This window comes from Trichechus manatus, unplaced genomic scaffold (genome assembly GCF_000243295.1).
Source record: "Trichechus manatus latirostris isolate Lorelei unplaced genomic scaffold, TriManLat1.0 scaffold00008, whole genome shotgun sequence".
NCBI lineage: Eukaryota > Metazoa > Chordata > Mammalia > Sirenia > Trichechidae > Trichechus > Trichechus manatus.
In genome coordinates, this window is record NW_004443944.1 from 28,452,995 (window position 1) to 28,476,504 (window position 23,510).

The window sequence follows — 23,510 nt, forward strand, 5'->3', positions numbered from 1 at the left end:
GTAGATGTCCTGCAGGTGTATGGGTCAGAGGGGTCACAGACATAGTTAAGGGTTTGAGTATGATTTTTATGGTGGCTGTAAGGAAGGACTAACAGGGCAGTTACCGTAGTGACCCATGCAAGAGGAGAGTGTTTCCAATAAACGAGATAGGTGAATTGGAGATGCTCAGTGCTAATTAATTGTGGGGGTGGGCAAGAAGCCAGTCAGTTTGGAACTGGATGGGCTGGGAGCTGGGGCTGGAGATAGCCTTTTAGATTTCATTCAGCATATTGTCTAGGTGCTTGGGGTAGAGCAATAAACAAAACATACAAGTATCCCTTCCCTCATGGAATTTACATTCTAGTGGGGTAGATGAATAAGCAAAATATATGTAATATGTTAGATAGTAATAAATGTTAATGAGAAAAAATAATTATAAAAGGGGTATGTGACATGTCAGTGGCAGTAGAACTGCAATTTTAGATCAGGCAGAAAAGGCATAATGGAGAAGATGATTTTGAATAAAGATATGCAGGAACTGAGGGAGCAGCAGTCCATGCTGGTAATCTGGGGGAAGAACATTCCAGATACTCCAAATACTTGGGGGTATAAAAAAGCTTACTCTTTTTGAGGAATCACAAGCAAGGAGAATAGTGTGGCCAGAATGGAGTAAATGAGAGAAAGTGTTAGGAGATTGGGTGAGAGATTTGGATCTTTCAGGACCTTGTAGGCCATGGTAGAGTTTGGATTTTTTCTAAGAGCAATGGAAAATCATTAGAGAGTTGGGGCAGTTATGACATGACCTGTATTATGTTTTAATAGGATAACCCTGGTTGCTGTATTGAGAATAGCCTGTTGGGATGGGGATGGTGTGAAATAGTGAGACCAAGGTAATGCAGTAAACCAGGTGGGAGATGATGACTTGGACAGGTTAGTGGCAGTGGGAATAGGGAGGAATGGGGTATGAGTAGCTTATTAGTGACTAGGAGAACCAGTGGGAGGAGATCATTACCTCAGGATGCAGATCAGTGGGAAATCATTGGAAGTAACTTTTTGGGGAGCAGTATCTGTGGCATTTGGGGCAATGTTGGGATTGGAACTTGGATTAGGGCCTGAGCTGGGGCCAGTAAAGGGGTCAGAGTGAGATTTATTGGCCTCTTTGGAAATCAAGGTTGGAGTCCAGATTTATGGAGCATTGTTGGAGTTAGCGAAAAATAAAGCTCCAGGAATTGACAGAATACCAATTGAGATGTTCCAACAAACAAATGCTATGCTGGAAGTGCTCACTTATCTATGCCAAGAAATTTGGAAGACAGCTACCTGGTCAGCCAACTGGAAGAGATCTATATTTGTGCCCATTCCAAAGAAAGGTGATCCAACAGAATGCAGACATTATCGGACAATATCATTAATATCACACACAAGTAAAATTTTGCTGAAGATCATTCAAAAATGGTTGCAGCAGTACGTCGACAGGGAACTTCAAGAAATTGAGACCACATTCAGAAGAGGATGTGGAATGAGGGATATCATTGCTAATATCAGATGGATCTTGGCTGAAAGCAGAGAATACCCAGAAGATGTGTACCTGTGTTTTATTGACTATACAAAGGCATTCGACTATGTGGATCATAACAAATGATGGATAACGTTGCAAAGAATGGGAATTCCAGACACTTAATTGTGCTTTTGCGACCTGTACATAGACAAGAGGCAGTCTATTCAGACAGAACAAGGAGATAGTGTGTAGTTTAAAATCAGGAAAGGTGTGCATCAGGGTTGTATCCCTTCACCATGCTTATTCAGTCTGCTATGCTGAGCAAGTAATTGGGGAAGCCGGACTATATGAGGAAGAACTCAGCACTGGGATTGGAGGAAGACTCATTAACAACCTTTGATATGCAGATGACAACCTTGAAGAAGACTTGAAGCACTTACTAAGGACTACAGCCTTCAGTATGGATTGCACCTCAATGTAAAGAAAACAAAAATCCTCACAACTGGACCAATAAGCAACATCATGATAAGCAGAAAAGATAGAAGTTATCAGGGATTTCATTTTACTTGGCTCCACAATCAACGCCCATGGAAGCAGCAGTCAAGAAATCAAACACCGTATTGCATTGGACAAATCAGCTGCAAAAGACCTCTTCAAAGTGTTAAAAACAAAGATGTCACTTTGAGGACTAAGGTGCGCCTGACTCAAGCCATGGTGTTTTCAGTTGCCTCATAATGCATGTGAAAGCTGGACAATGAATAAAGAAAACCAAAGAAAAATTGATGCCTTTGAGTTACAGTGTTGGCAAAGAATATTGAATATACCATGGACTTTCAGAAGAATGAACAAATCTGTCTTGGAAGAAGTACAGCCAGAATGCTCCTTAGAAGCGAGGATGGCGAGACTTTGTCTCACGTATTTTGGGCGTGTTATCAGGAGGGACCAGTCCCTGGAGAAGGACATCATGTTTGGTAAAGTAGAGGGTCAGCGAAAAAGGAAGACCTTCAGCCAGGTGGATTGATACAGTGGCTGCAACAGTGAGCTCAAACATAGTAATGATTGTGAAGATGGCCCAAAACTGGGCAGTGTTTTGTTTCTGTTGTACGTAGTGTTTCTGTTTCTGTTCTGTGAGTTGGAACTGACTCAGTGGCACCTGACAACATTGGAGTTAGGACTAATTTTAAGGTGAAGACTAGTTCAGGGGTCACAGTTGTAGTGGAGGCCAGTATGCTTTTTCTATATCTTCCCCTCATGTTCTTGGACCAGGGTTGGTTGTAACTACTGTCTCCTGTCCCATTAAGCTCACCTAGGGGGTTGGGGACATGGAAGCTGTAGAGATTTCTCTTCCCTGAGTATCCTGGGGGTGGATGCAGGCTCAGCCCTGCCTGGGTGAAGGCCCTTGGCCTTCCTAAGCCAGGCCCCACAGTCAGGGAAGGGTGGAGAAGGACCCCTGGTGCTTGACCCAGTTCCTTTTTCCAGATGGCCCACTGCGTGACCTTGGTTCAGCTGTCCATTTCCTGTGACCACCTCATTGACAAAGACATTGGCTCCAAGTCAGACCCGCTCTGCGTCCTTTTACAGGATGTGGGAGGGGGCAACTGGACCGAGGTGAGAACCATGGGGGTTGAGTTTGTGGAGGGAGGCTAGCAGTGTGTTGATACAGTGGGTAACTGTAATGCTTATTGGCCTATGCCTGCAGCTTGGCCGGACTGAGCGAGTCCGGAACTCCTCAAGCCCTGAGTTCTCCAAGACCCTGCAGCTTGAGTACCACTTTGAAACAGTTCAAAAGCTCCGCTTTGGCATCTATGACATAGACAACAAGACACCTGAACTGGGGGATGATGACTTCCTAGGGGGAGCTGAGTGTTCCCTGGGTCAGGTATGCAGGGCCAGGGGTTGGGAACCTTCAGACCCAGGTTCTTTAAGAATCCTGTAAGACAACTCAGCCTGCTTGGAACTTGGGGGTAGCAAGCAGGACCTAACCTAACCCTGCCCCAGATCTTGACCCCCTACCCCTGCTCTGCCGTAGATTGTGTCCAGCCAGATACTAACTCTACCTTTGATGCTGAAGGCTGGAAAACCTGCTGGGCGGGGGACCATCACGGTAAGGAAGAACCCAGTAAGGGTGGGGGTAGGGGATTATATCATTGAGGGATTCATGAGTGATATAGTCTCCTGCCTTCCCAACCTAGGTCTCAGCTCAAGAGTTGAAGGACAGTCGTGTAGTAACCATGGAGGTGGAGGCCAGAAACCTAGATAAGAAGGTGTGTCTGGAAGGAGGCTTTAGGGATCCAGGAATAAGGGTACAGGGATGGATGTGTGTGTGGGAGGAGTGGGGACAGAGGACTGGCATAGTGGTCGTCTCTCCCTGAACCTTATAACTGGGTTCTCTGTGGCATTGGCAGGACTTCCTAGGAAAATCAGACCCATTCCTGGAGTTCTTCCGCCAGGGTGATGGAAAATGGCACCTGACATACAGATCTGAGGTGTGAGCCCCTGGGATTGGGTAGGGTGGAATAGGAGAGAATCTCCTGGGGCCTGGGACCAAGGTTTGAAACACATGGAGAAAGGAACTGCACGTGGGTAGGGAAGGGTGGCACCTCCCCATGGGCCAGGCCAGAGCTCACTGCAGGCCTTCCCCTCCATCTTCAGGTAATTAAGAACAACCTGAACCCTACGTGGAAGCGCTTCTCAGTCCCTCTTCAGCACTTCTGTGGGGGAGAACCCGGTGCACCCATCCAGGTGAGGAGCTTGCCTCCTGAGTGGACTGAACAGAGGCAGGAAGCCTGGGGAGGGGCTTACTCACCTGTCTCCTGGTAGTTACATACACACATAAATTCCCCTAGGTGCGATGCTCAGACTATGACAGTGATGGCTCACATGACCTTATTGGCACTTTCTACACTAGCCTGGCCCAGCTCCAGTCAGTCCCGGTGAGTGCTGGCTGTGCTCAGGGGTGTCAAGGTGGGCCTAGAGGACTGCAGCCCCTTGGGAAATGAGGGGAGGGCAGCTCAAGTCCTTGGTTGATTTTCTGGGAGTTTCCTACCCTGATTTTTCTTTCCTCACCAGGCCATCTTTGAATGTATCCACCCTGAGAAGCAGCAGAAAAAGAAAAGCTACAAGAACTCTGGAACTATCTGTATCAAGACTTGCCAGGTGAAACAATAAGCCCTGTCACTCAAGCTCTGACCCCTAAGCTCCATGTCCTCAACCCCTATTACCCCAGCCATGACCCTGGTTTTATCTGTAGGTAGAAACAGAGTATTCCTTCTTGAACTATGTGATGGGAGGCTGTCAAATCAACTTCACTGTAAGTTGCCCTACCAGGGGCAAGAGGGCCGGTCTGAGGCTTAAGGTTACCTTCAGAGCCCCTCCTCATCTCCTCCTAGGTAGGTGTGGACTTCACTGGCTCAAATGGAGACCCTTCCTCACCCGACTCCTTGCACTACCTGAGCCCAACAGGTGTCAATGAGTACCTTACAGCACTGTGGAGTGTGGGCGGTGTGGTTCAGGACTATGACTCGTGAGTAACTAGTTTTCTTGCCCATCCACACTGCCAGCAGATACTTCAGCCTCTGGGCTCACAGTCCCCTCACTGCCTCCTTCCCAACTCACTGCCTTCCCACAGGGACAAGCTGTTCCCAGCATTTGGATTTGGGGCTCAGGTGCCCCCTGACTGGCAGGTGAGCTTTCACTTCCTCTTCCCCACTCCTGTTTTTAGTTTCAAGGTTCTGATTTTGGAGGATGCTTCTAACTTGCTGCTTGGCAACCAGATTTACAGGGAGATGTAGGGATGCATCCTTGAAGGCATGTATACAGCAAGTGCTAAGTACTAAGTATCTCCTGTAAGACGCTCAGTACATGCCATAGTGCCCTTTTTCTTGGCATAAAGGGAGTCGTCGGGGGAAGAGCCTCATTTTCATTCTCACCCTCAGGTCTCCCATGAATTTGCCTTGAACTTCAACCCCAGTAACCCCTATTGTGCAGGTAAGTCACAGAAGCAGAACTATCCACACTTAGCGGGCCAAGCCTGGGCAAGCAAGGAAGAGTTGGATGGCAGATACCTGACCCCATTGTCCAGAGGAGTGGTTTTTAGAACTAGGCCTCTGGAGTCAGACTGTTTAGATTCAGATCTTTGTCCTGCCATTTGGTAAACGTTTGACTTGGGGAAGTTGCTTTGCCTCTGTACTTTGGTTTCATGATAAGGCAAAATCGTGTAAGGATATTAAATATTCAAGGAGGGGGATATGTGTAAAGCAGTAAGTTTGACACAGTAAACCTAACACATATTAAATGCGCTCTGAAAAATGGTAGCTGTTATATTATCTCATTAGGCCTTGCTCTTGGCCCCTGATGCAGCCTCGAGGACTCAAGGTATCAGTGCAGGGTACTTTTTGCCTGAGTGCCCCAAGCCCTTTTGTCTAGAGGGTGGCCAAACCCTGCCTCTAACTGTGCTTTTTGACCCTGTGGTTCCCCAGTGCCCCCGGGTGGGCAGCAAGCTGAAGTGGAAAACTTGACCTGACTTGAACAGATCTGGGTTTTTAAATGTTACCTTATTTTGACGTAAATTCAAACTTAGAGAAAAGTTGCAAGAATAGTCTTAGGGGTTGAGGTCATGCAGCTTAGGGTTCAGGGCTTGGGTCACAGGGGCTATTGCTTACTGTCAACCAGATTCCCCAAATGTTAACATTTTACCACATTTGCTTTGCATTTTATATATATACATGGAGCCTTGGTGGTGCAGTGGTTAAGAGCTCGGCTGCTAACCAAAAGGTAGCAGTTCAAATCTACCAGCCACTTCTTGGAAACTCCATGGGGCAGTTCTACTCTGTCCTGTAGAGTCCCTGTGAGTCAGAATTGACCCGATGGCAGTGGGTTTGGTAAGGGGTGTGTGTGTGTATGTGTGTGTGTATGTGTGTTTGTGTGTGTGTGTGTGTGTGTGTATTTTCCCCTTCCCCCTGAAATATTTGAGAATAAGTTGCAGAGAATAAGCCCTGATCCAAAGTTTACCTCTGTGGCTCCACCAACTTTGCACCCATCATCATCCACATGGCCCTTTATCTCTAAGTACTTGTATTTATTTCCTAAAATCGAGGACATTATCTTATATAACCATAGTATAATTCTCAAAAACAGGAAATTATCAATACTTCTATAGAATCTATTCACACTTTGCCAATTGTTCTAATGTCTTTTACAGCAAAAGAAAATGCTGGATCACACATTGCATTCAATTGCCCTATCTTTTAATCTGAGTTTTTCTTGTCTTACATGATATTGACATTTTTGAATAGTGGCTAGGCCAGATAATTCATAGAATATCCCTTAATTTGGATTTACCTGATACTTCCTCATGATGAGATTCATACTTTGCATTTTTGACAATACCACAGAATTGATGCTGTGTGTCCTTCTCAGTGCATCATATCAGAAGGCATATGATGTTGATTTGTCCCATTACCAATCATGTTAACTTTGACCACTTGGTTGAGTGGTTGAGGTAGTGTCTAACAGGTTTCTCCATTGTACAAGTACTGTTTTTCCCTTTGTAATTAATAAGTGTCTTTGTAAGTTAGGGTTAAGTATTCTGAGTCACAGGGGAGATTGGTAAAAAGCACCCAAGATCTCAGGACACATGACCCACACACTATCCACAAGAATTTACAGTATTTTTTGCCTCTTTCTCTGCAGGCATCCAGGGCATTGTGGATGCCTACCGCCAAGCCCTGCCCCAAGTTCGCCTCTATGGCCCTACCAACTTTGCACCCATCATCAACCACGTAGCCAGGTTTGCAGCTCAGGCTGCACATCAAAGGACTGCCTCGGTAAGGGGCATAGCTGGTGGGGATGGTCTCCATCAAGGGACTTCTTGTCAGTGTGGAAATGTGTAGCTGGGGTTTTCTTTAATATTTTGGAGGGGTGTTCTTTTGGAGAGGGGCACTGTGAGCTGTCTGCAAGGGCTTGGGAGGATCAGCCTCAGTGTATGAATGGGTTTACCCTCAGCAATACTTCGTGCTGCTGCTGCTGACCGATGGTGCTGTGACAGATGTGGAGGCCACACGTGAGGCTGTGGTACGTGCTTCCAACCTGCCCATGTCAGTGATCATCGTGGGTGTGGGCAGCGCTGACTTCGAGGCCATGGAGCAGCTGGATGCTGATGGCGGGCCCCTGCGTACGCGTTCTGGGGAGGCAGCTGCCCGTGACATAGTGCAGTTTGTGCCCTACCGCCGCTTCCAGAATGTGAGTAGGGCCTCTCCTTGATGTAAGGTGGAGGCCTAGGGTATATTTTCCCTTTTACCCCATGAAATGTAGACCTTGGGAGGTTGTTATGGACCATAACTGACCTTGCCCCTCTTCTTCTGGCAGGCCCCTCGGGAGGCATTGGCACAGACTGTGCTCGCAGAAGTGCCTGCACAACTGGTGTCCTACTTCAAGGCCCAAGGTTGGGCCCCATTCAAGCCACTTCCACCCCCGGCTAAGGGCCCTGCACAATTCCCCCAGGCCTAGGTTCCCTTGGAGAATGGGCTGTGGACAGTCCTCAATCCTATATCCCCAAAGACCCTTTGAGCCATGGCCCAACCCTGTACACACTCCCCAGTGCTAGCAGTTTATGTTTTATACTTTTATACTTGCTCCTGCTATTGCTGCTCTTGATTCCAATTTCCTCTCCCTGGTGCCTGTCATTCAATAAAGACCAGGAAAGACCACTGCTTGCCACTGCTCTGTGTGTTTTTGGGTGAGAGGCTGCTGTTAGCCATGCATGATACCCCTTTGCTGTCAAGTTGATTCTGACTCATAGCAACCCTATAGAACAGAATAGAACTGCCTCATAGGGTTTCCAAGGCTGTAATCTTTACGGAAGCAGACTGCCACGTATTCCTCCCATGGAGCAGCTAGTGGGTTCAAACCGCCAACCTTTGTGTTGACAGCTAAGCGCTTAACCACTGCACCACCAGGGCTCCTTCTAGAACAATAGCCCCACTCAAAGAATAGAATTTATTATTAACCTGGGCATTACTAGCCAAACAGTGAGAAACATTGACACTATTCTTGGAAATTCAAAGATTGAACGTAAGCCAAACACTGAACAAAGACATGGTGGAGTGTGCTAAGCCTCATAGGAAAAGGCAGTGGTTGAGGGATGGGTGAGTTTTAGATGAAGCAAGGGCTATGTTAGACTTCCTGGAGGACGGAGCAGTGTAAAGATAGGCTACAAGCCTGAAATTTTTTAATAGCTAGTTGATTTATATTCATTGTATGCAGAGAAAATAAGTTACCACCAAAACTCCCATATTCCCGTAAAACATTTGGTGTTATCTTTCAGGTCTTTCTCTGTGCACATTTATAGTCTGCATTGTACAAAAATAAGATATCATACACACTGCTTTTGCAGCATACTTTTTTTTCCTAATTTTAAAAGTAATACATGCTAGTTAGCACAAATTTCAAATATTACAGAAATAGATAATAGAGCAGGTGAGGGCCTCTGTCTGATAGCTCTGACAGATAGTTAACAATTTAGGATAGCATTCCAAAAAAAATTTTTTTCCAAAATAGGACATCATACATACTATTTACACCTTGTTTTTACTTAATATATTTTGTGTATCTTTATCCATCTGAACTATTGCCTACATATTGTCTTTTAATGCCTACATATTATTTCCATTACGTGAATATACCATAGCTTATTTAGCCAATCCCTTATTAATGGAGAAATGGGTCACTTCCAGTTTTGTTCTGTTAGAAGTAATGGTGTTATGAGCATCGGTGCACATTTCTTTTTATACACTTATGGGAATATTTCTAAAGAATTCTTTCCTAGAAGTGGAAATGTTATTTAAAATTTTCATAGATATTGTCAAATTGCCCTCTATAGCAAAAGTCAACTTACCCCTTTTTTCTGACAGGCCAAAAAAAAAAAAAATTTTTTTAGTTTGAGTTTAATTATGTAGGCAAGTTATGTCATTTCATATATTTGTGAATTATATTTCTTCTGAGTAGTAGCCTATTCGTAGCTTTTTCTTTCTTTCTCTTTTTTTTTTGGTTACAGCCTTTATTCTGGTTAACTCTTGGTCTTATACATGTTTAAAATATTTTCTCCCAGGCTGTTGTCTTTTCATTTATAGCATCCTTTGGTATATAGAACTCTTAATAGGAATAGGAATAATAGGAAGTTTTAAATTTTTTATGTATGCCAGTCTAGCTTGCTTTTAAAAAAGTTAACCATGTATCATTAATTGCATTCCCTGACATTAAACATCCCCTTATATTACCATTTTTATTGACTCTTATTTTGTAGCATAATTTATCTACTTGGATACTAAGTTTCCTTATTTTTCTCTATAAACAACAGTGTGATGACTGTCTTTGATAAGTATTATCTTTTGAATACATCTGTGTGTCCTTTGGATACATTCTTAGAAATGGCATTGCTGTGATCAAAGACTATAAAAAGCTTTAAGGCTTTTGGTTTCTATTGTGAAACTGCCTGCAGAAAAGCTACACTAGTTCACATGTCTAACCTTAGACTTTGACAACACCAGATAGAATCTTTTTTTTTTCTCTGTCTTCAAATTACAAAATAACCCAAAAATTCAAACATGGATAAATATTCTACCCCCACATATTTAGACATCTCAACTTCACTTCCTAGATGTGTAACCACTGTTAATAGACTTGTCTATTCTTCTAAAACATGAACACACTGGGAAGCATCCTAACAAGCCAAGTTTTGAGCATTCTTTTCCACATGGTGGTCCTTCTCTCCTACTCCCTGCCCAGGTAGAGCTCAATTCTTTGATGCTTGTTTCCTTCATCCCCTAGTCCTCCAATTCTACTTTCAACCTGTAGAGTGAAGATTTCTTAGATCTGTAAATGAATTGTCCTGTTTCATGGAGCATCTTCTCTCTCCTCAGGCTTCCTGAGGGCAAGGACTCTTGAACACCAGACCACCTACCCTGCCTGGCAAAGGGACAGGTACTCAGGTCTCAGTAAAGACAACATGAGAAGGGGCTACACCAGGCTTGCATCAGCTCTGACTCACAAGCTTCCTAGAGGTTCTCAAGCCTCCTCAGTTTTGGAGTGTTTGTCTTAAAAGAAGGTAGTTCCCCTTCACCTCCTTATGCACCTAGCAGGGGTTGGGGGACTTCCCAAGAGGTTGAGCGTGGGGATTGAAGAGCACAAACTTTGCTCCAGGCTGACTGGCATCTCTGCAGTTAAAGAGGATGGCCTCTGGAGGAAGGCAGGCCTGGGTCCTGCTCTCGCTCTCCACTGTGTGACCTTAAGCAAGTTTCCTGAGTGGCTTCCCCCTCTGTGATTGTGAGAATTAAGTTAGGTGATGTGTGTAATGTCCAGAGCCCTGCCTCTAGTACATGTAAGCACTCCATAGATGTGAGCTGCTGCTATTATATTGACCTGAATTTCTCCAAGAAAGGAGGTGTATTGGGTGGCAGATCCCCACCATACTTAAATGCTAAAGGCAGCCAGGGCCTCCAACAGAGCACCCCCCAGCACTGATCCAGCTTCCTTCAGCACAGACCTCCACTCTACTCCATCAGTGCGTTTAATGCGGTCCCCCAGTGACCCCTGTGGTACTGTCCCCTGCCCCCTCTGAGGTTCGCTCGCCATGGGCACGGACTCGATACAAGCATGTGAAGCGGGGGTGGCCCCAGTTGCTTAGAATCTGGATCTTCACCTTGGGAAAGGCAGCTGGGGGGTCATTCTGGGGAGACAAATGGATCATGCCAGGGCCTGTCCTCCCAAGGGCTGTCCCCCTCCCTGGCATCTTCCTTCGATGCCCCACTCCCTCAGCATATTCATCCCGAGACAAACACACCTGCAGGTGGAACGTCTGAATCTCAGATTTCTCCACATCGAAGGTGAATTTCCCCAAGAAAACTTCAGTCTCATCATCAACCTGGAGGCCCTGGAGGGTTAAGAGTGAATGGAGGAACAGTAAGGCATGGGTAGAGGAGGGAGAAAGCAACTCTACTGAGGATCTACTGTCTACTCAGTATCTGTATACCTGCTCTCATGTATTTTTTGGTGTTAGGGATAGTGTAATGTAGAAACAAGGTTTGACTTTTAGTCTGGCCAATTAGCTCTGTAACGTTGGACAAGTAACTTCCCCTTTCTGAACACTAATTTCCACTTTTTTGTGGATTTAACACACTACTGTCAAAAGTTGAAAAACTGTTTAAATCACAGTTACAAGTGTTTTTTGTTTGTTTTCAGTCCAACATGTATTTAGCACTTTTTTGTGGTTTTAACATAACTATTTACAGGCAAAAGCTGAAAAAGTGTAAAGGGGGAGATGATAGTAGTACCTCATAGGTTGTGTAGATGTAATGACATAATCCTTGTGAAGTGCTGGCACAGAGTATGTGCTCAATAAGCCATAACTAATATTTTAGATGTGGTTATGATTATTTATAACCTACAGCAGCCCTGAGGGGCAAGTAGTGATATCTCCATTTTATAGATGAGCAAGCAAAATCTCAGATACTGGCACCAGTCCCCATGACCGCCTGGTACTTTCTAGGCAAAATCTAGCTCCAATTACCCATCTTCTTGGCCTCAGCCCCACTCACATAGACTGCGAAGTCTCGGGGAGCACTGTTGGCTCCCCCGGTGTGCGCCACGCTGGGCGGCGGATGCTGCAGGGTGATATCGCTCAACTGTACACGGCCCGGCAGCCGGATCACCACTTGGCCCTGGTCGCCCTCAAAAGCCCAGCAATTTCCAGGGAACACGTCCGGCTGCAGGCGGGCGGATAGACCATCAGAACCCGCGGTCTGAGGGTGTTGCTCCACTCAGGCAGGCCCCGCCCTCAGCTGGACCCCATCCTCGGCACCGCTCAGCGCTCCACGCTCACTCAGCCCGGGTCCCTTCCCAGCCAGACCCCTCCCGGAGCCCCAGTTCCCAGAACTTCTAGGTCTCTCCTTCAGCTTGACGCTATTGTCGGCCTCACTCAGCGTCTCACCTCAGCAAGGTCAGACCCCCTTGCAGCCCAGGCTCTGGACCTTTCCCAGCGTCCCGCCCGAGGTCCTATCCTGGAACCCGATTGGAAGCCCACCTCCAGGATAACCGTGGGCGGCCGCGCGTAGTTCCAGAAGCTGAAGCGATTCCAGAAGTAGGCAGTGTCAGCGTCCTCGTAGTCGTGGGATGTCTTCTCTAGGTCGATGGAGGCTCCTGGAGCGGGTGGAGAAGGAGATGGGGCTCCGGAGCCAGACGGATAGCTGGGGGAGGGTCTGAGGCTCTGTCTCCTCCAGCAGGTCAGTCTGTGTCAATGTCTCTGAATCTCTGTCTCCCAGTGTCTTTGGGCCTTACCCACGGAGCTCAACGCATAGTCCGGTTTCCGCACAAAGTCCTCATTCAGCCTCTGGAACACAAGCTTCGCCACTCTCTGAAAGAAACAGGGCGGTGCCTGGTGGGGCGTGGCTCCAGGGCCTGGTTTCTGGTGGGCAGGGTTCTCTGGGGACTAGGCTCTCCGGGATGAACTTCGTGGCCCCGGGAGAAACTCCGAGGTCGAGGCTCTGGGGTGGGGCTCAGGGTCAGGGCTCCAGGACCTAGGGAGCGGGTTCCGAAAGGGTTTCCCACGGTGGGCTGGAGCCATTGGAGCCAGGCTCCCGGACACTCACAGGTGGGCAGGATGGGGTGCGGGGCTCACCTCGCTGTTGGCGGCGCGGACGCTGGACATCTCCTTGTGGAGTTTATCCAGCTCGGCCTGAAGCTGCTGCAACTGCTGCCCCTGGGAGCGCACGCGCTCGTAGTACTCGCTGCAGGAGAGAGGTTGGCGCGAGGGGTTGGCTCCCTGTCCCCATGGAAGCCTCCCTTAGAGCCCCCCACAGAAGCACCTTTGAGCCCCCCAATTTCCCACCCCAGGTGCCCTGTTTCACCTCATAGTCAGCATCTCCTTAGGTTCCTAGTGGGGAGGGAGGGACAAAATACAGCGCCGGTCAGCTCCCCTTTCCCCAGATTCTCCCACTTCAACCTCGGAGCAGCCAGATTAGGCGCCCTGTTTTTGAGGACTGTGCACCCCCACACTCTTCCCTGACCTCCCAGGATCACAGCCTCAGAGACTCCCAAGCACCTCTGGGCACAGCCCTTCATGAGCCCCCCGCTCATATCCAGCCCTTCCTTAGGATTCCAGCCTCGGCACTGCCCTCCCCCCAGAAGCCTCCCAGCTCAGGACTTGCCAACCGCCCCCCAGGACAGTCTCCCCACTCACATTCTCCAAAGGAGGGACCAGGTACAAGAGCCCCCACCAGAGCGCTGGAGAAAGAGGGGATCTCAGGCGAAGGGAAGGAAATGTTTTCTCCGGGATAGACAGTGAGGAGAGAAGAAGCTTGAGGGGTCGAGCCTGGGGCAGGCTGTGGGGGTTTGAGCCGGGACTAGAGCGCCCTGGGGGGACTGCAGGGCGCTGACGGACATAGGAAAAAACGACCTGCATTTGGCTTCCGAAAACCCTGGGCTGGGGCTGGGTCGCCTCCCTCAGGGCCCAGGGAAATCAGCACCCCCTCACCTGCCAGAAAGAGGCTCAGCAGCGACACGGCCGTGAGGAGGAAGCGGATGGAACAGACCTCCCTGAGGGAACCGGAGGGAGGCTGAGGCCCCAGACCCCAGTCGCCTCCCCTAACCCCCACCCCGCGTCCTGGACCCAGCTCCTGTGAACACGAGGTCTGGATCGGCTCAAGCCTCAACCGCTGCGGCCCTGCTCCCCACCCCCCTCCAAAGAACAGCCCATGGGGCTCCCCTTCCCTCCCTCTGACCTGTACACACTGACCAGCACGTCTCCTACCAGGGATAACAACACGCTCAGGACCTGGAAGAGCTGGTCTGAGGAGAGGAGAGGGCGCTCAGGCTAGGGGCTGTGGCTCAGTGGGGGAGGGGAGACGGGTGGTGGCGAGATTCTGAAAGGGTTAAGGAAGGGAGGCTTGGAAGGGCCTGGGGCTCAGGAAGAGGGCGTGGGCTACAAGAATCCTATAGGGCCTAGGAATGGGTTGATACTCAGAGAAGGGGACCGGGCTGTGGGAGGGGGCAGAGGTCTCAGAATAGGGTTGGGGGCTTAGAGATGGAACGGGGGCTCGGAACCAAGACCGGGGTCTCAGAGACGAGCATTGGCGTTCAGAGAGAGAAGCTGGTGGCCCAGAGGGGAGTAGGGCTGGTCTGGCTCATACTCAGGAAGCTCTTGGACACCCGCGGGGCTGGCATCTCCTGTCTCATATCCAGTGTCGGGAGAACGTCGAGCTGCTCCTCAGAGACTACGGGAGTCCCAGTCGGTTCTGTGGGAGCCCAAGGGCTCCATTGGGGCCTTGCACATAGCAGGCCCACTCTTTCCCCGAGACCCCGCCTGAAGTTGCCCAGCCCAGAAGCAGGGCAGCCTCACAAGCTTTGGTCCCTCCGCACCCGCCGCCTAAGTCTTTTTCCGCCCACTGAGACCCCGCCCCTTAGGTATGCTCAGTCAACACGTTGGACCCACCCCCAAACAGAAGCCCCGCCCCCAGTCCCAAGACTTGGTGCGGCCCCATTTCACCGGTAGCTACTCACGCTAACACCGAGGCCGCGCCTCCTCCATGATGCCCGATCACAGGGCTTTCCCCGCCCCTTCCCAAGACCGTCCATCACACAAGATCCCAGCTCTTAAGGGGCCTTCTCTAGTGCCTCCCCTCCCATACCCTATAGGCCCTTCCCCTCAGAAGGTGCCCAAAAAAAATTTTATCCCCTTCCAGGCCAGGCCCCGCCCACTTAGGTCCCTCCCCCTCCCACAGCTTACCCGGGTTCGACCCCGCCCGCACCCGAGGCCCCGCCCCTCACGGTTGCCGCGCCACAGGCCGTCTGCCCCTTGTGGCTCCGGGGCGCCGGCTTCTGCCGAGAGCTTCCAGCCCATGTGGTTCCTCCGGGCACTCCTGGGCTCAAGGCGGGCTCACCGCAGCTCGAGCCCCGGGCTGTTCTACCCTCGGGCTCCCCGGGCCCCGGCCCAGTTGACCGGTGCCCGCTGCTGTCTCCGGAGGTGGCGCTCACTGAACTGTTGTCGCTGTAGAAGTTGGGTGTGTGCTTGTGCGGGGCAGCGGCCGAGCCCGGACGGGGGCTCCGCCGCATCCTGACCTGGGGTCTCCTTCTCACGGACGCCAAAGTCGCCGCCGCAGCGGCGAAGGTCCTCAGCCAGTGCGCGCCGCCCGGACAGTTCGGACCCTGCGTGCAGCCGGCGGGCCCCGAGGTTGGACCCAGCCCTCTCCCCCTGTATCTGGGCTTGGCTGCTGACGTCATAGAGGAGATCACGATCACCGCGTAACATCCTAACTGGGCGTCATAGAGCTGGCCGTGGCGTCACAGGGAGTCATGGTAGTCTGTCTTATTCTTTCTGACATTGTAAAGCAAGCAATGACATCACAGCACTTCCCTGAAAACCCGTCTAACATTGCACCTAGCATAAAACAATTTTTGTCTCCCTTCCCTGCTTTGTTTTTCTCCTCAGTGGGAGGGGAAGGCCAGAATACTGCAAACTAAGAATTCTAGTCCTCCCCTCTGCCCCTACTGTTTCCTGTTTGACTGTGAACTCCTTTGGGCCTCAGTGACTCATCTGTCAAATGGGATGGTGAAACCCTCTCCCAGCATCTGAGGGCCTTGGGATCTAACCTGGACTTTGCTTAGAAACAACCCCTCCATCTTGTCTGATGTTTTATACCCCCAAAACTCATTTGAGCCCCCAGCAACTGGGAAACAGGCAGAACAGGGATTTCCAACTCCGGTATTAAGAAGGAGAAGCACAAGAAGGGACTATGTCTGGGTCCAGGCTATACAGCAAGACCCAGCTCCTCTGACTCTGTCTAATCTTATCTGCTGCTGCGGCCTGATACATTCCTTGTACTCAGGCCAAAATGAACAAATCACATGTCTCAGAACACACCCTGCATTCCTCCCCACTGCCGGGAATGTCTGTCTCTGCTCCCAACTCCTATCCTCAAAGCCCATTTAAAGACCCCCTTTGAGAAGTCCCCGGGTAGTGCAACTGGTTAAGGTGTTAGGCTGCTCACAGAAAGACTGGAAGCTTGAGTCCACCCAGAGGTGCCTGAGAAGAAAGGCCTGCCGATCTACTTCCAAAATATCAGTCATTGAAAACCCTATGGAACACATTTCTTCTCTGATACAGATGGAGTCCGTATGAGGTGGGGTCGACCAGATGGCAACTGGTACTAGTCAGTCTCTTCAGCAGTGTTCACTCCTAGTATGTGCTGTGTCAGAGGTTATTGTAAACACCCCCTCTGATCTCCCTCCACTGAGCTCCTGAGCCCTAACCCTTTCCCACTCTGGTGGTGCTTGCAGTTTTTCTAGGCTTTGTTAGGTATTGCTGTTTATGGTACACATCTGATTCACCTCTGTGGCTGCTCTCCCTACCCCCAGGGTGGCAAAACACAAGTCCTGCATATAGTGGGTATCATTAAATAGAATGATTAAGTGAATGGCCATGAAGTGTACTCAGTGCATAGTTACTGCCACTTATTAAGGGTTCAGACAAGGGGATATATTCATTCCTTCATTCAGCAAAAGTATTGCATATCTGTTTAAAGGTTTAAGGGTTATTCACTTAAGCTAGGAACCCTATGTCCTGAAAAATGCACACATGCTCAATATTTAGCAAACAATTTTAAGAGTTCACAGACTCCCTGGAGCCCATCTGTGTTCCACTAAGGTCCCAGGGTCCCTAGTTAAGGATCGCTGGCCTCAAGAAGCGTATTAAACACACACTGTGTGCAAGCTGGAGACACACATTCAATTACTCATTAATTCATTCACTCAATAAATGTGTTGAATGCCTACTGCACTAATGCTGGGGGCTAGGGGATTCATTTGTTAATCTACCCAATGTTCTGAGGACCTAACATGTGCCAGGCCTTGAGCTGGGTATTAGGGACAGAGAGATGAACAAGGAACAACATGAGGTCCATGCCCTTCAGGCCTCATAGGCTAGCAGGGACCAGACTGGGGTTCTGTCCTTTCCCCTTCCCTACACCCCCATTCCATCCTAGCTCCCACTCCACAAGGATGCAGGATGGAGGCTGAAACAGTCCTGTCAGTTTGCAGCTGGTACAAGTAGAGAAGACTGCCCTGAACATAGGGACCTTACCCCCATTATCTTAGTCCTTCCACTCCCTGCTCACCCATGACCCCCCAGGCCTGCCAACTGTGTGTTTGACTAAAGGGCAGGGATTGCTGAACCTGCTGGGTGAGTCCAGTGAGTCAGAGGAGATTCAGGTGGGTGGCAGGTGGGCAGGAAGGCAGGTAGGCAGAGGGAGAGCCAGTGGCACTGGGACCATGGCTCTGACTGTGTGTGTGCGGCGACTGACAGGGCTGCCAGGCACCCATGACCGACAAGTGAGGCTCAGCTTTCGGGGTGAGGCCTGCAGCTAGGAGTTTTGGAACTGGGGGGCTCTGGTTCTACATTCTGGTTCCTGGCCATCTCTACATCCTGTCCCCTTTCACCCCCAGCCCAACATCTCTATCCTCCTGCCTCCTTCCCTACCCAGCTTCTATTCTGACCTTTCTTTGAAAGTGAATCCAGGGAGAATGAACCCTGGGCCAAGGGTGGTGGTGGGGAATGATCTGTTTGTGTGGAAAGGGGCTGATTAATGACTAGCTTCAGTTCTGAACAGGTTTTACCCAGAAAACAAGGAAAATTCATTGTGGTCAAGAAACAGATATTGGTGAGGTCAGTAGGGTTGTTTCCTAGATGGGGAGAAGCTGGACTTGAACCCAGTTCAAATCCATCCTGGGGGTGGGAGGCTCATTCCTGGGTTTTGGGTGGTTTAGTCTTAGGAAGTGGGGTCAGTCTCAGGCTTGAGAAGTCGGACCCAGTTTGGGACAATCAGTCCCAAGATTGGATTAGTTCATCGTTGGTAGTTAGCCCCAAATCAGCCATAGTTTGGAGTCAACCACATGTTGGGGAAATTGGTTCCAAGTCTGGGTGGTCAGTCCTAGAGTTAGCTCCAAGTTAAGCCCCTGTTTTGGGAGTAGGATCTGGACTGGGGGTGAGGGTCAGCTCAAGATTGAGTGTCTCAAGTTTCCCCCTATCCCCAGCTCTTCCGTTGGCCACACTATGGGGCTCCATTGGCTGGGGAGTGTCTGTCCGTGCAGGTGATTAACTGCAGCCGTGTGTTCAGCCCCAGGTGAGCAGGCCTGGGGGTGCTGAAGGCTGGGATGCAGATTGGCCTGGAGGTGACTTGGTGCCATTTCTCTGGGTCATTCTACTGCTCCATGCCACTCCCCTAGGCCCCTGGGGACCCTGGTGATCTCCTTACAGCAGCTAGAGAGTGTTGGGCGTTTGGTACTACGGGAGGCCCTAGTGGATGAGAAGCTGCGAGTGTCCCAGGTGAGCCCCACCAGTCTTCAGCTGGCCACCCCCAAGCCTGAGAGAATTTCTCTAGGTAGAGGGTTCCATTTCTTACAGGAGAAAACCCAAGACCCAGATAGGAGTGGAAACAAGGTTTCTCTCATTCAGCTAGGGATCCTTTCATTCCACCCCCTGCCCAAGTCTAACATAGGACAAGAACCAGATTCAGCTCTGAGGGCCAGAGGTGTGGTGACGAGAGGAGATAAAGGGTTTTGAACTTCCCCCTGGCCCTGCACCAGACTCAAGTTTTGTGGGAGACAAAGATGAATCTGGCTGGATTTTCCTGTTAATTTTTGTTTTTTTCCCGTGGAGGGTGAGTATAGCATAGTGGAAATGGATCTGCCACCTCCCAGCTGTGAGATCTTGGATACGTTGTTTAGTTTCTTTATAAACTGTTGCCTCCTCTACACAATGAGGAGTCACCCTTTTACTTACTCAGCCTGTCATTATTTATGGAGCCCTTACTATGCACCAAGTGCTGTGCTGTGCAATGAGAATTTAAGGGCGAGCAAAACCAGACAAGGATTTGCCCTCATGGAGCTCCCTATCTAAAGAGGGAGACAAACATTCAAAACTATTCACACAAATAAAAGTAAAATTGCAACTGACAAGTGCTACAAAAGAGTTAATGGAGGCTGGGAGAGTGTAGAACAGAGGGATATAACTTATTTGGAGATCAGAAGAGGTTCCCTGAAGAAGAGGTGCTTGAGTTAGAAACTGAAGGATGATTGGAGTTAACTATGTTGGGCAGAGAGAACGTTCCAGGCAGAGGGACTGGCATATGCAAAAGCCCAGTGCCCTGAAGGAGCATAGCTGGGGTGCAGAGCAGAGCAGAAACCAATATGAGATGGGGTTGGAAAGGTGCTCAGGGGCCAGACCATGCCTGGACTGGTGGAGGTCAGAGTAAGGGGTTTCCAAGAGCAATGATGGAATTTTGGCATCGCATTCAGCTCCCCCAAGAGGTAATTTGTGTATAGTAAGTTCTTAATAGCTTATGGGTAGTCAACATTATTAGAAAGGAACTACATGCCACCACAGTTGCAGGCCAGGAGGGTCTCTGTTTACAGATAGTGTAAAAGACATTGTCCTTGGACCTGTCTTAGCCTAAGGGCAATTCGAGGGGCCCTAGGGGAAAACTATGTATCTGGTTTCAGATCCAGGTGGAGCTCGACCTGAGGTACCAGCCCCCAGAGGGGGCAATTGGGGCCTGGGCAGAGGAGGACTTTGGGGCACCTATCCGGGACAGGTAACCCCTCCACCAATCTCAGTAAGGCCTGGTGATCCCAGCCCAGGCAGGCCCTGGGGAGGGAGGAGTAATACCCAGTTACACTCTGGATCTGCTGGATAGTGTGACTGTTAGATGCTTGCTGACCAGTTTGCAGCTGTATAGACATAGCTCTATGTAGCTCTACAGTCCTGTCCTCTCATTTCTCTCCTTCCAGCTCCGAGCTGATCATTCCCAATGTGGGCTTCCAGGAGCTGAAGTAAGTGTGTGCAGATGCCCTGGATCACTGGCGTCAGTCTTGGGGTCAGGAGCCAGTGCCAAATTTAGTCCAAGGGTCAGGAGCTAGTTCTGAAATGAAGGGGTTGGTTCCAGGGCCAAAGGGTCAGTACTGAGGTCAGAGGTCAGTCCTGGAATCAGAGATCAATCGTGAATTAGAGGGGTCAGTGCCAGGGTCAGGGGTCAATCCCAGGATCAAAGGTCAGTCCTGGAGTCAGGGAAGTCAAGGAGTACCCAGAGATGGGTGATAGAGTCTAGACATGTTCCCTGAGGGATTTTCCTATCAGGCCTGGAGAGGCCCGACTGGAGCGGCAGGCAGTGGCTTTGGGTCGCAAGCTAGCTTGTGGCCTAGGCCAGCAGGATGATGAGGAGAATGAGCTGGAGCTGGAGCTGGAGGATGAGCCTGAAGTGGAGCTTTCCGGCGTCGTGTTCAGCCTCCTCAAGAGGTAACTTGGACCCATTGCACACCTGCTCCCACACCCGACCAGTGAGTCAGTCTCACTCGCTCCTACATGCATGCTCACACCCATCCACACTGACAAACATATGTCTAGGTAGTGTAAAGGTGGATATCCTGGGGTCAAGGGTCACTTATCCAAAGGCACAGACACTGCCACAGTCATACACACAGTTACATTGGTTCACACACAGCTTCTGGAGCCCATGTAGGTGATGAAATCTTCATGAGGGTGATAAATTTTGACTGTTTTGTTCACTGCAGTGTCCCCAGTGCCTAGAATAGCGCTGGTACATAGTAGGTGCTCAAGACATATTTGTTGAGTGAATGAATGGTTTCAGGGCTCCAGGAATGAGTCACATTTTGGGTGTATGGTGAGCAAAGAGGCAAAACAAGACCTGAGGGACTCAAAATCCAAAAGTTTACAGGGAGAGATTTCATCCTCAGCACTGAGCATGGGGAGCAGGGGTGGGGAGGTGTGGACAACCTGAGAGAGAGGGCCAAGTGGAGCTAACCTTAACTCTCCTGGCAGCCGAGCTCGGGGCCTGGCCCGCGGGGATCCTTTCCAGATGTCCAGAGCCCAGGACTTCCAGGTACCAATCTTCCTCCAAGCCCTAACCCTCGGGGACGACCACCTGCCCTCCATACACATTCCTTGGCCCTACCTGGCTGTGGGCACGCTTGGCTTCCTTTCTGTCTCCTTCCATACTCTGTAGGTGGGGGTCACGGTGCTTGAGGCACAGAAGCTGGTGGGAGTCAACATTAACCCCTATGTGGCTGTGCGCGTTGGGGAGCAGCGACGAGTAACCGCGACGCAGCGCGGGACCAATTGCCCCTTCTACAACGAAGTGGGAACAATCAAGGAAGGGGGGAGGCCTGAGGGAATGGGCGGGACCCAGGAAGGGATCGGCCCCAGAGGGGCGAGGCCTAAGTGGACTTATGCCAAGGGGCGGGCCTGAGGCTGAGAGGAGGAGCCTATGGATAGGCTGAGAAAAGGAATTAAAGAAGAGTGGTCTGGTGTAAGGTGGGGAGGGGTGGGGTTCTGTTTGCAAAGGGTAGGGGCAGGCTGGTGTGAACTCTTCACACATAACCTTCTCTCACCTCCATTGTCTCCCCACTTCAACCCAGTACTTCCTGTTCGAATTTCATGAGACCCGGGTTCGTCTCCAAGACTTGGTGCTGGAGATCACGGTGAGGGAGTTGGGGGTGAGAAGTTTCCTTCAGAGGAAGTGAGGGGCCTATGCTGAAGTTCCAGGACTAACATCGCTTCTCTTCCTCCCAGGCTTTCCATTCGCAGACCCTTCCCTTTATGGCCACCAGGATAGGCACCTTCAGGATGGACCTGGGAATAGTCTTCGACCAGCCAGGTACTGAACCCTCTGGACACTGACCCCTCATGGACCCCTAAACACTAACTTCTGAGGCAGTAATCTTTCCCCAAGGCTGACCTCCTTGCACTCGCGATCCTCCGCGATCACTGGGCACCCCTCCGAACACGGCCCTGGGCATCCCACGATTTCTTCTGACCCGTGACCCGCCCCTCCGCCCCCAGATGGCCACTTCTACCAGAAATGGGCTCCACTGCACGACCCCCGGGACACCCGCGCCGGGACCAAGGGTTTCGTCAAAGTTACCTTGACAGTGAGGGCGCGCGGAGACCTGCCCCCTCCGCTGCCACTCCAGAGACCGGGGCATAGTTCGGACATCGAGAAGTGAGCTGGGGAGTGGAGAACGGGACGGGGGGTGGCCAGGAACGCGTGGTGGCGGGATCCGGTCAACTTGGGAGAGGCAAGGCTTCTCCGCCCTCATCGCCCCCCTCCCCACAGGAACCTGCTCCTGCCGCGTCGGGTGCCGGCTGAGAGGCCGTGGGCACGCCTCAGAGTGCGAGTGTACCGCGCGGAGGGGCTGCCCTCACTGCGCCCGGGGCTGCTGGGCAGCCTGGCCCGCGCCCTGAACGACCAGCGCATTCTCATGGACCCCTATGTTCGGGTGTCTTTCCTGGGGCAGCAGGTAAGAAAACCTTTCCCGTTCCCACTCCGCTGCAGCTCCGGCCCTGATCCCACGCTGACCGCTCCCCGACTGTCTTCTCCGCCGTCCGCAGGGTGAGACATCCGTGCGCAGCGAGGCGGTGGCACCTGAGTGGAACGAGCAGCTGAGCTTCGTAGAGCTCTTCCCGCCGCTGACGCGCGGCCTCCGGCTGCAGCTGCGGGACGACGCTCCCCTTTTCGATGTGGCCCTCGCCACGCACGTGTTGGACCTCAGGCAGATCTCGCATCCGGGCCGCGCGGGTGAGGGCGCCGGACCTGCAAGTGCTGCCCAGCAAGGGCTGCCCCGCCCTGGTCCGGACCCCGGCGGTAAACTCCGCCTCGACTCGCCTCCGCCCTTTGGAGCCCTAGCCCGCCTTAGATTCCACCCCTGACGGCAAACTGCGTGCTTGCTTTGCTCAAGGTCCGGCCACTCCACTAAACTGTTCTCCAACCCTTCCCCGTCTTTCGGAGTCTCGCATGTCGACCCCAGATGACAAACCGCGCCCGCGGTTTGGCTCCGTTGACAAAATCCTAACCGTAGCTGTTGACAAAAATCCTGACCCTACTCGCATGTCCGATAATCACTCCAGCCCTGTCTTCCGCATAGCATTACACTCACAGAAACAAGCCCAGCCCCTCCTCTTGTACAGGCTCAG

At 50.7% G+C, this 23,510-nt stretch overlaps 3 protein-coding genes across 5 annotated transcripts in view; 2 read left to right on the top strand and 1 right to left on the bottom strand.

The window, feature by feature from the left end:
* Positions 1-8,184, top strand: part of CPNE1 (copine 1) — a 38,772-nt gene extending 30,588 nt beyond the window's left edge. For both annotated transcript variants that reach the window (XM_023725030.1, XM_023725025.1), the window contains exons 2-16: positions 2,957-3,085; positions 3,177-3,356; positions 3,507-3,581; positions 3,670-3,741; positions 3,883-3,963; positions 4,130-4,219; positions 4,324-4,410; positions 4,547-4,633; positions 4,728-4,787; positions 4,867-5,000; positions 5,106-5,160; positions 5,413-5,464; positions 7,169-7,302; positions 7,481-7,717; positions 7,844-8,184. In XM_023725030.1, coding sequence (XP_023580798.1) covers positions 2,957-3,085; positions 3,177-3,356; positions 3,507-3,581; positions 3,670-3,741; positions 3,883-3,963; positions 4,130-4,219; positions 4,324-4,410; positions 4,547-4,633; positions 4,728-4,787; positions 4,867-5,000; positions 5,106-5,160; positions 5,413-5,464; positions 7,169-7,302; positions 7,481-7,717; positions 7,844-7,984 — 1,614 coding nt within the window. In that variant the 3' untranslated portion in view covers positions 7,985-8,184. The remainder of the gene's footprint in view (positions 1-2,956; positions 3,086-3,176; positions 3,357-3,506; positions 3,582-3,669; positions 3,742-3,882; positions 3,964-4,129; positions 4,220-4,323; positions 4,411-4,546; positions 4,634-4,727; positions 4,788-4,866; positions 5,001-5,105; positions 5,161-5,412; positions 5,465-7,168; positions 7,303-7,480; positions 7,718-7,843) is intronic.
* A 2,788-nt stretch (positions 8,185-10,972) lies between these two features.
* Positions 10,973-16,482, bottom strand: SPAG4 (sperm associated antigen 4). Of its 2 annotated transcripts, none has more exons than XM_004370399.2 (12): positions 15,296-15,688; positions 14,659-14,763; positions 14,251-14,317; positions 14,004-14,065; positions 13,710-13,753; positions 13,378-13,403; positions 13,149-13,257; positions 12,809-12,884; positions 12,555-12,670; positions 12,070-12,237; positions 11,316-11,405; positions 10,973-11,201 (listed from the first exon to the last, which is right to left on the bottom strand). In XM_004370399.2, exons 1-12 carry the CDS (start codon positions 15,366-15,368, stop codon positions 11,043-11,045), a joined length of 1,095 nt encoding a protein of 364 aa, XP_004370456.1. In that variant the 5' UTR covers positions 15,369-15,688; the 3' UTR covers positions 10,973-11,042. The 2 variants fall into 2 exon arrangements, with proteins under 2 accessions (XP_004370456.1, XP_004370455.2); XM_004370398.2 differs by having other exon boundaries at positions 11,025-11,201; positions 15,277-16,482.
* Positions 16,483-17,362: 880 nt separating this feature from the next.
* The window catches only part of LOC101355829 (fer-1-like protein 4), a 34,346-nt gene continuing 28,198 nt past the window's right edge, over positions 17,363-23,510 (top strand). Inside the window, 15 exon segments of the mRNA XM_004370578.2 lie at positions 17,363-17,383; positions 17,746-17,864; positions 18,123-18,192; positions 18,557-18,645; positions 18,749-18,848; positions 20,024-20,115; positions 20,312-20,353; positions 20,658-20,816; positions 21,360-21,420; positions 21,544-21,675; positions 21,956-22,093; positions 22,095-22,206; positions 22,371-22,539; positions 22,654-22,837; positions 22,929-23,115. Of these exon segments, the coding sequence (XP_004370635.1) occupies positions 17,363-17,383; positions 17,746-17,864; positions 18,123-18,192; positions 18,557-18,645; positions 18,749-18,848; positions 20,024-20,115; positions 20,312-20,353; positions 20,658-20,816; positions 21,360-21,420; positions 21,544-21,675; positions 21,956-22,093; positions 22,095-22,206; positions 22,371-22,539; positions 22,654-22,837; positions 22,929-23,115 (1,675 nt within the window).

What these genes read in the sequence shown, in the direction of transcription:
- SPAG4 (XM_004370398.2), bottom strand. Translation starts at nt 15,748, where the DNA reads ATGACGTCAGCAGCCAAGCCCAGATACAGGGGGAGAGGGCTGGGTCCA. An exon ending in GCTGAGCCTCTTTCTGGCAG is followed by an intron (nt 13,754 to 14,003) that starts GTGAGGGGGTGC and finishes CTCTTTCTCCAG; the next exon opens with CGCTCTGGTGGGGGCTCTTG. An exon ending in AAGGAGATGCTGACTATGAG is followed by an intron (nt 13,258 to 13,377) that starts GTGAAACAGGGC and finishes TCTCTCCTGCAG; the next exon opens with CGAGTACTACGAGCGCGTGC.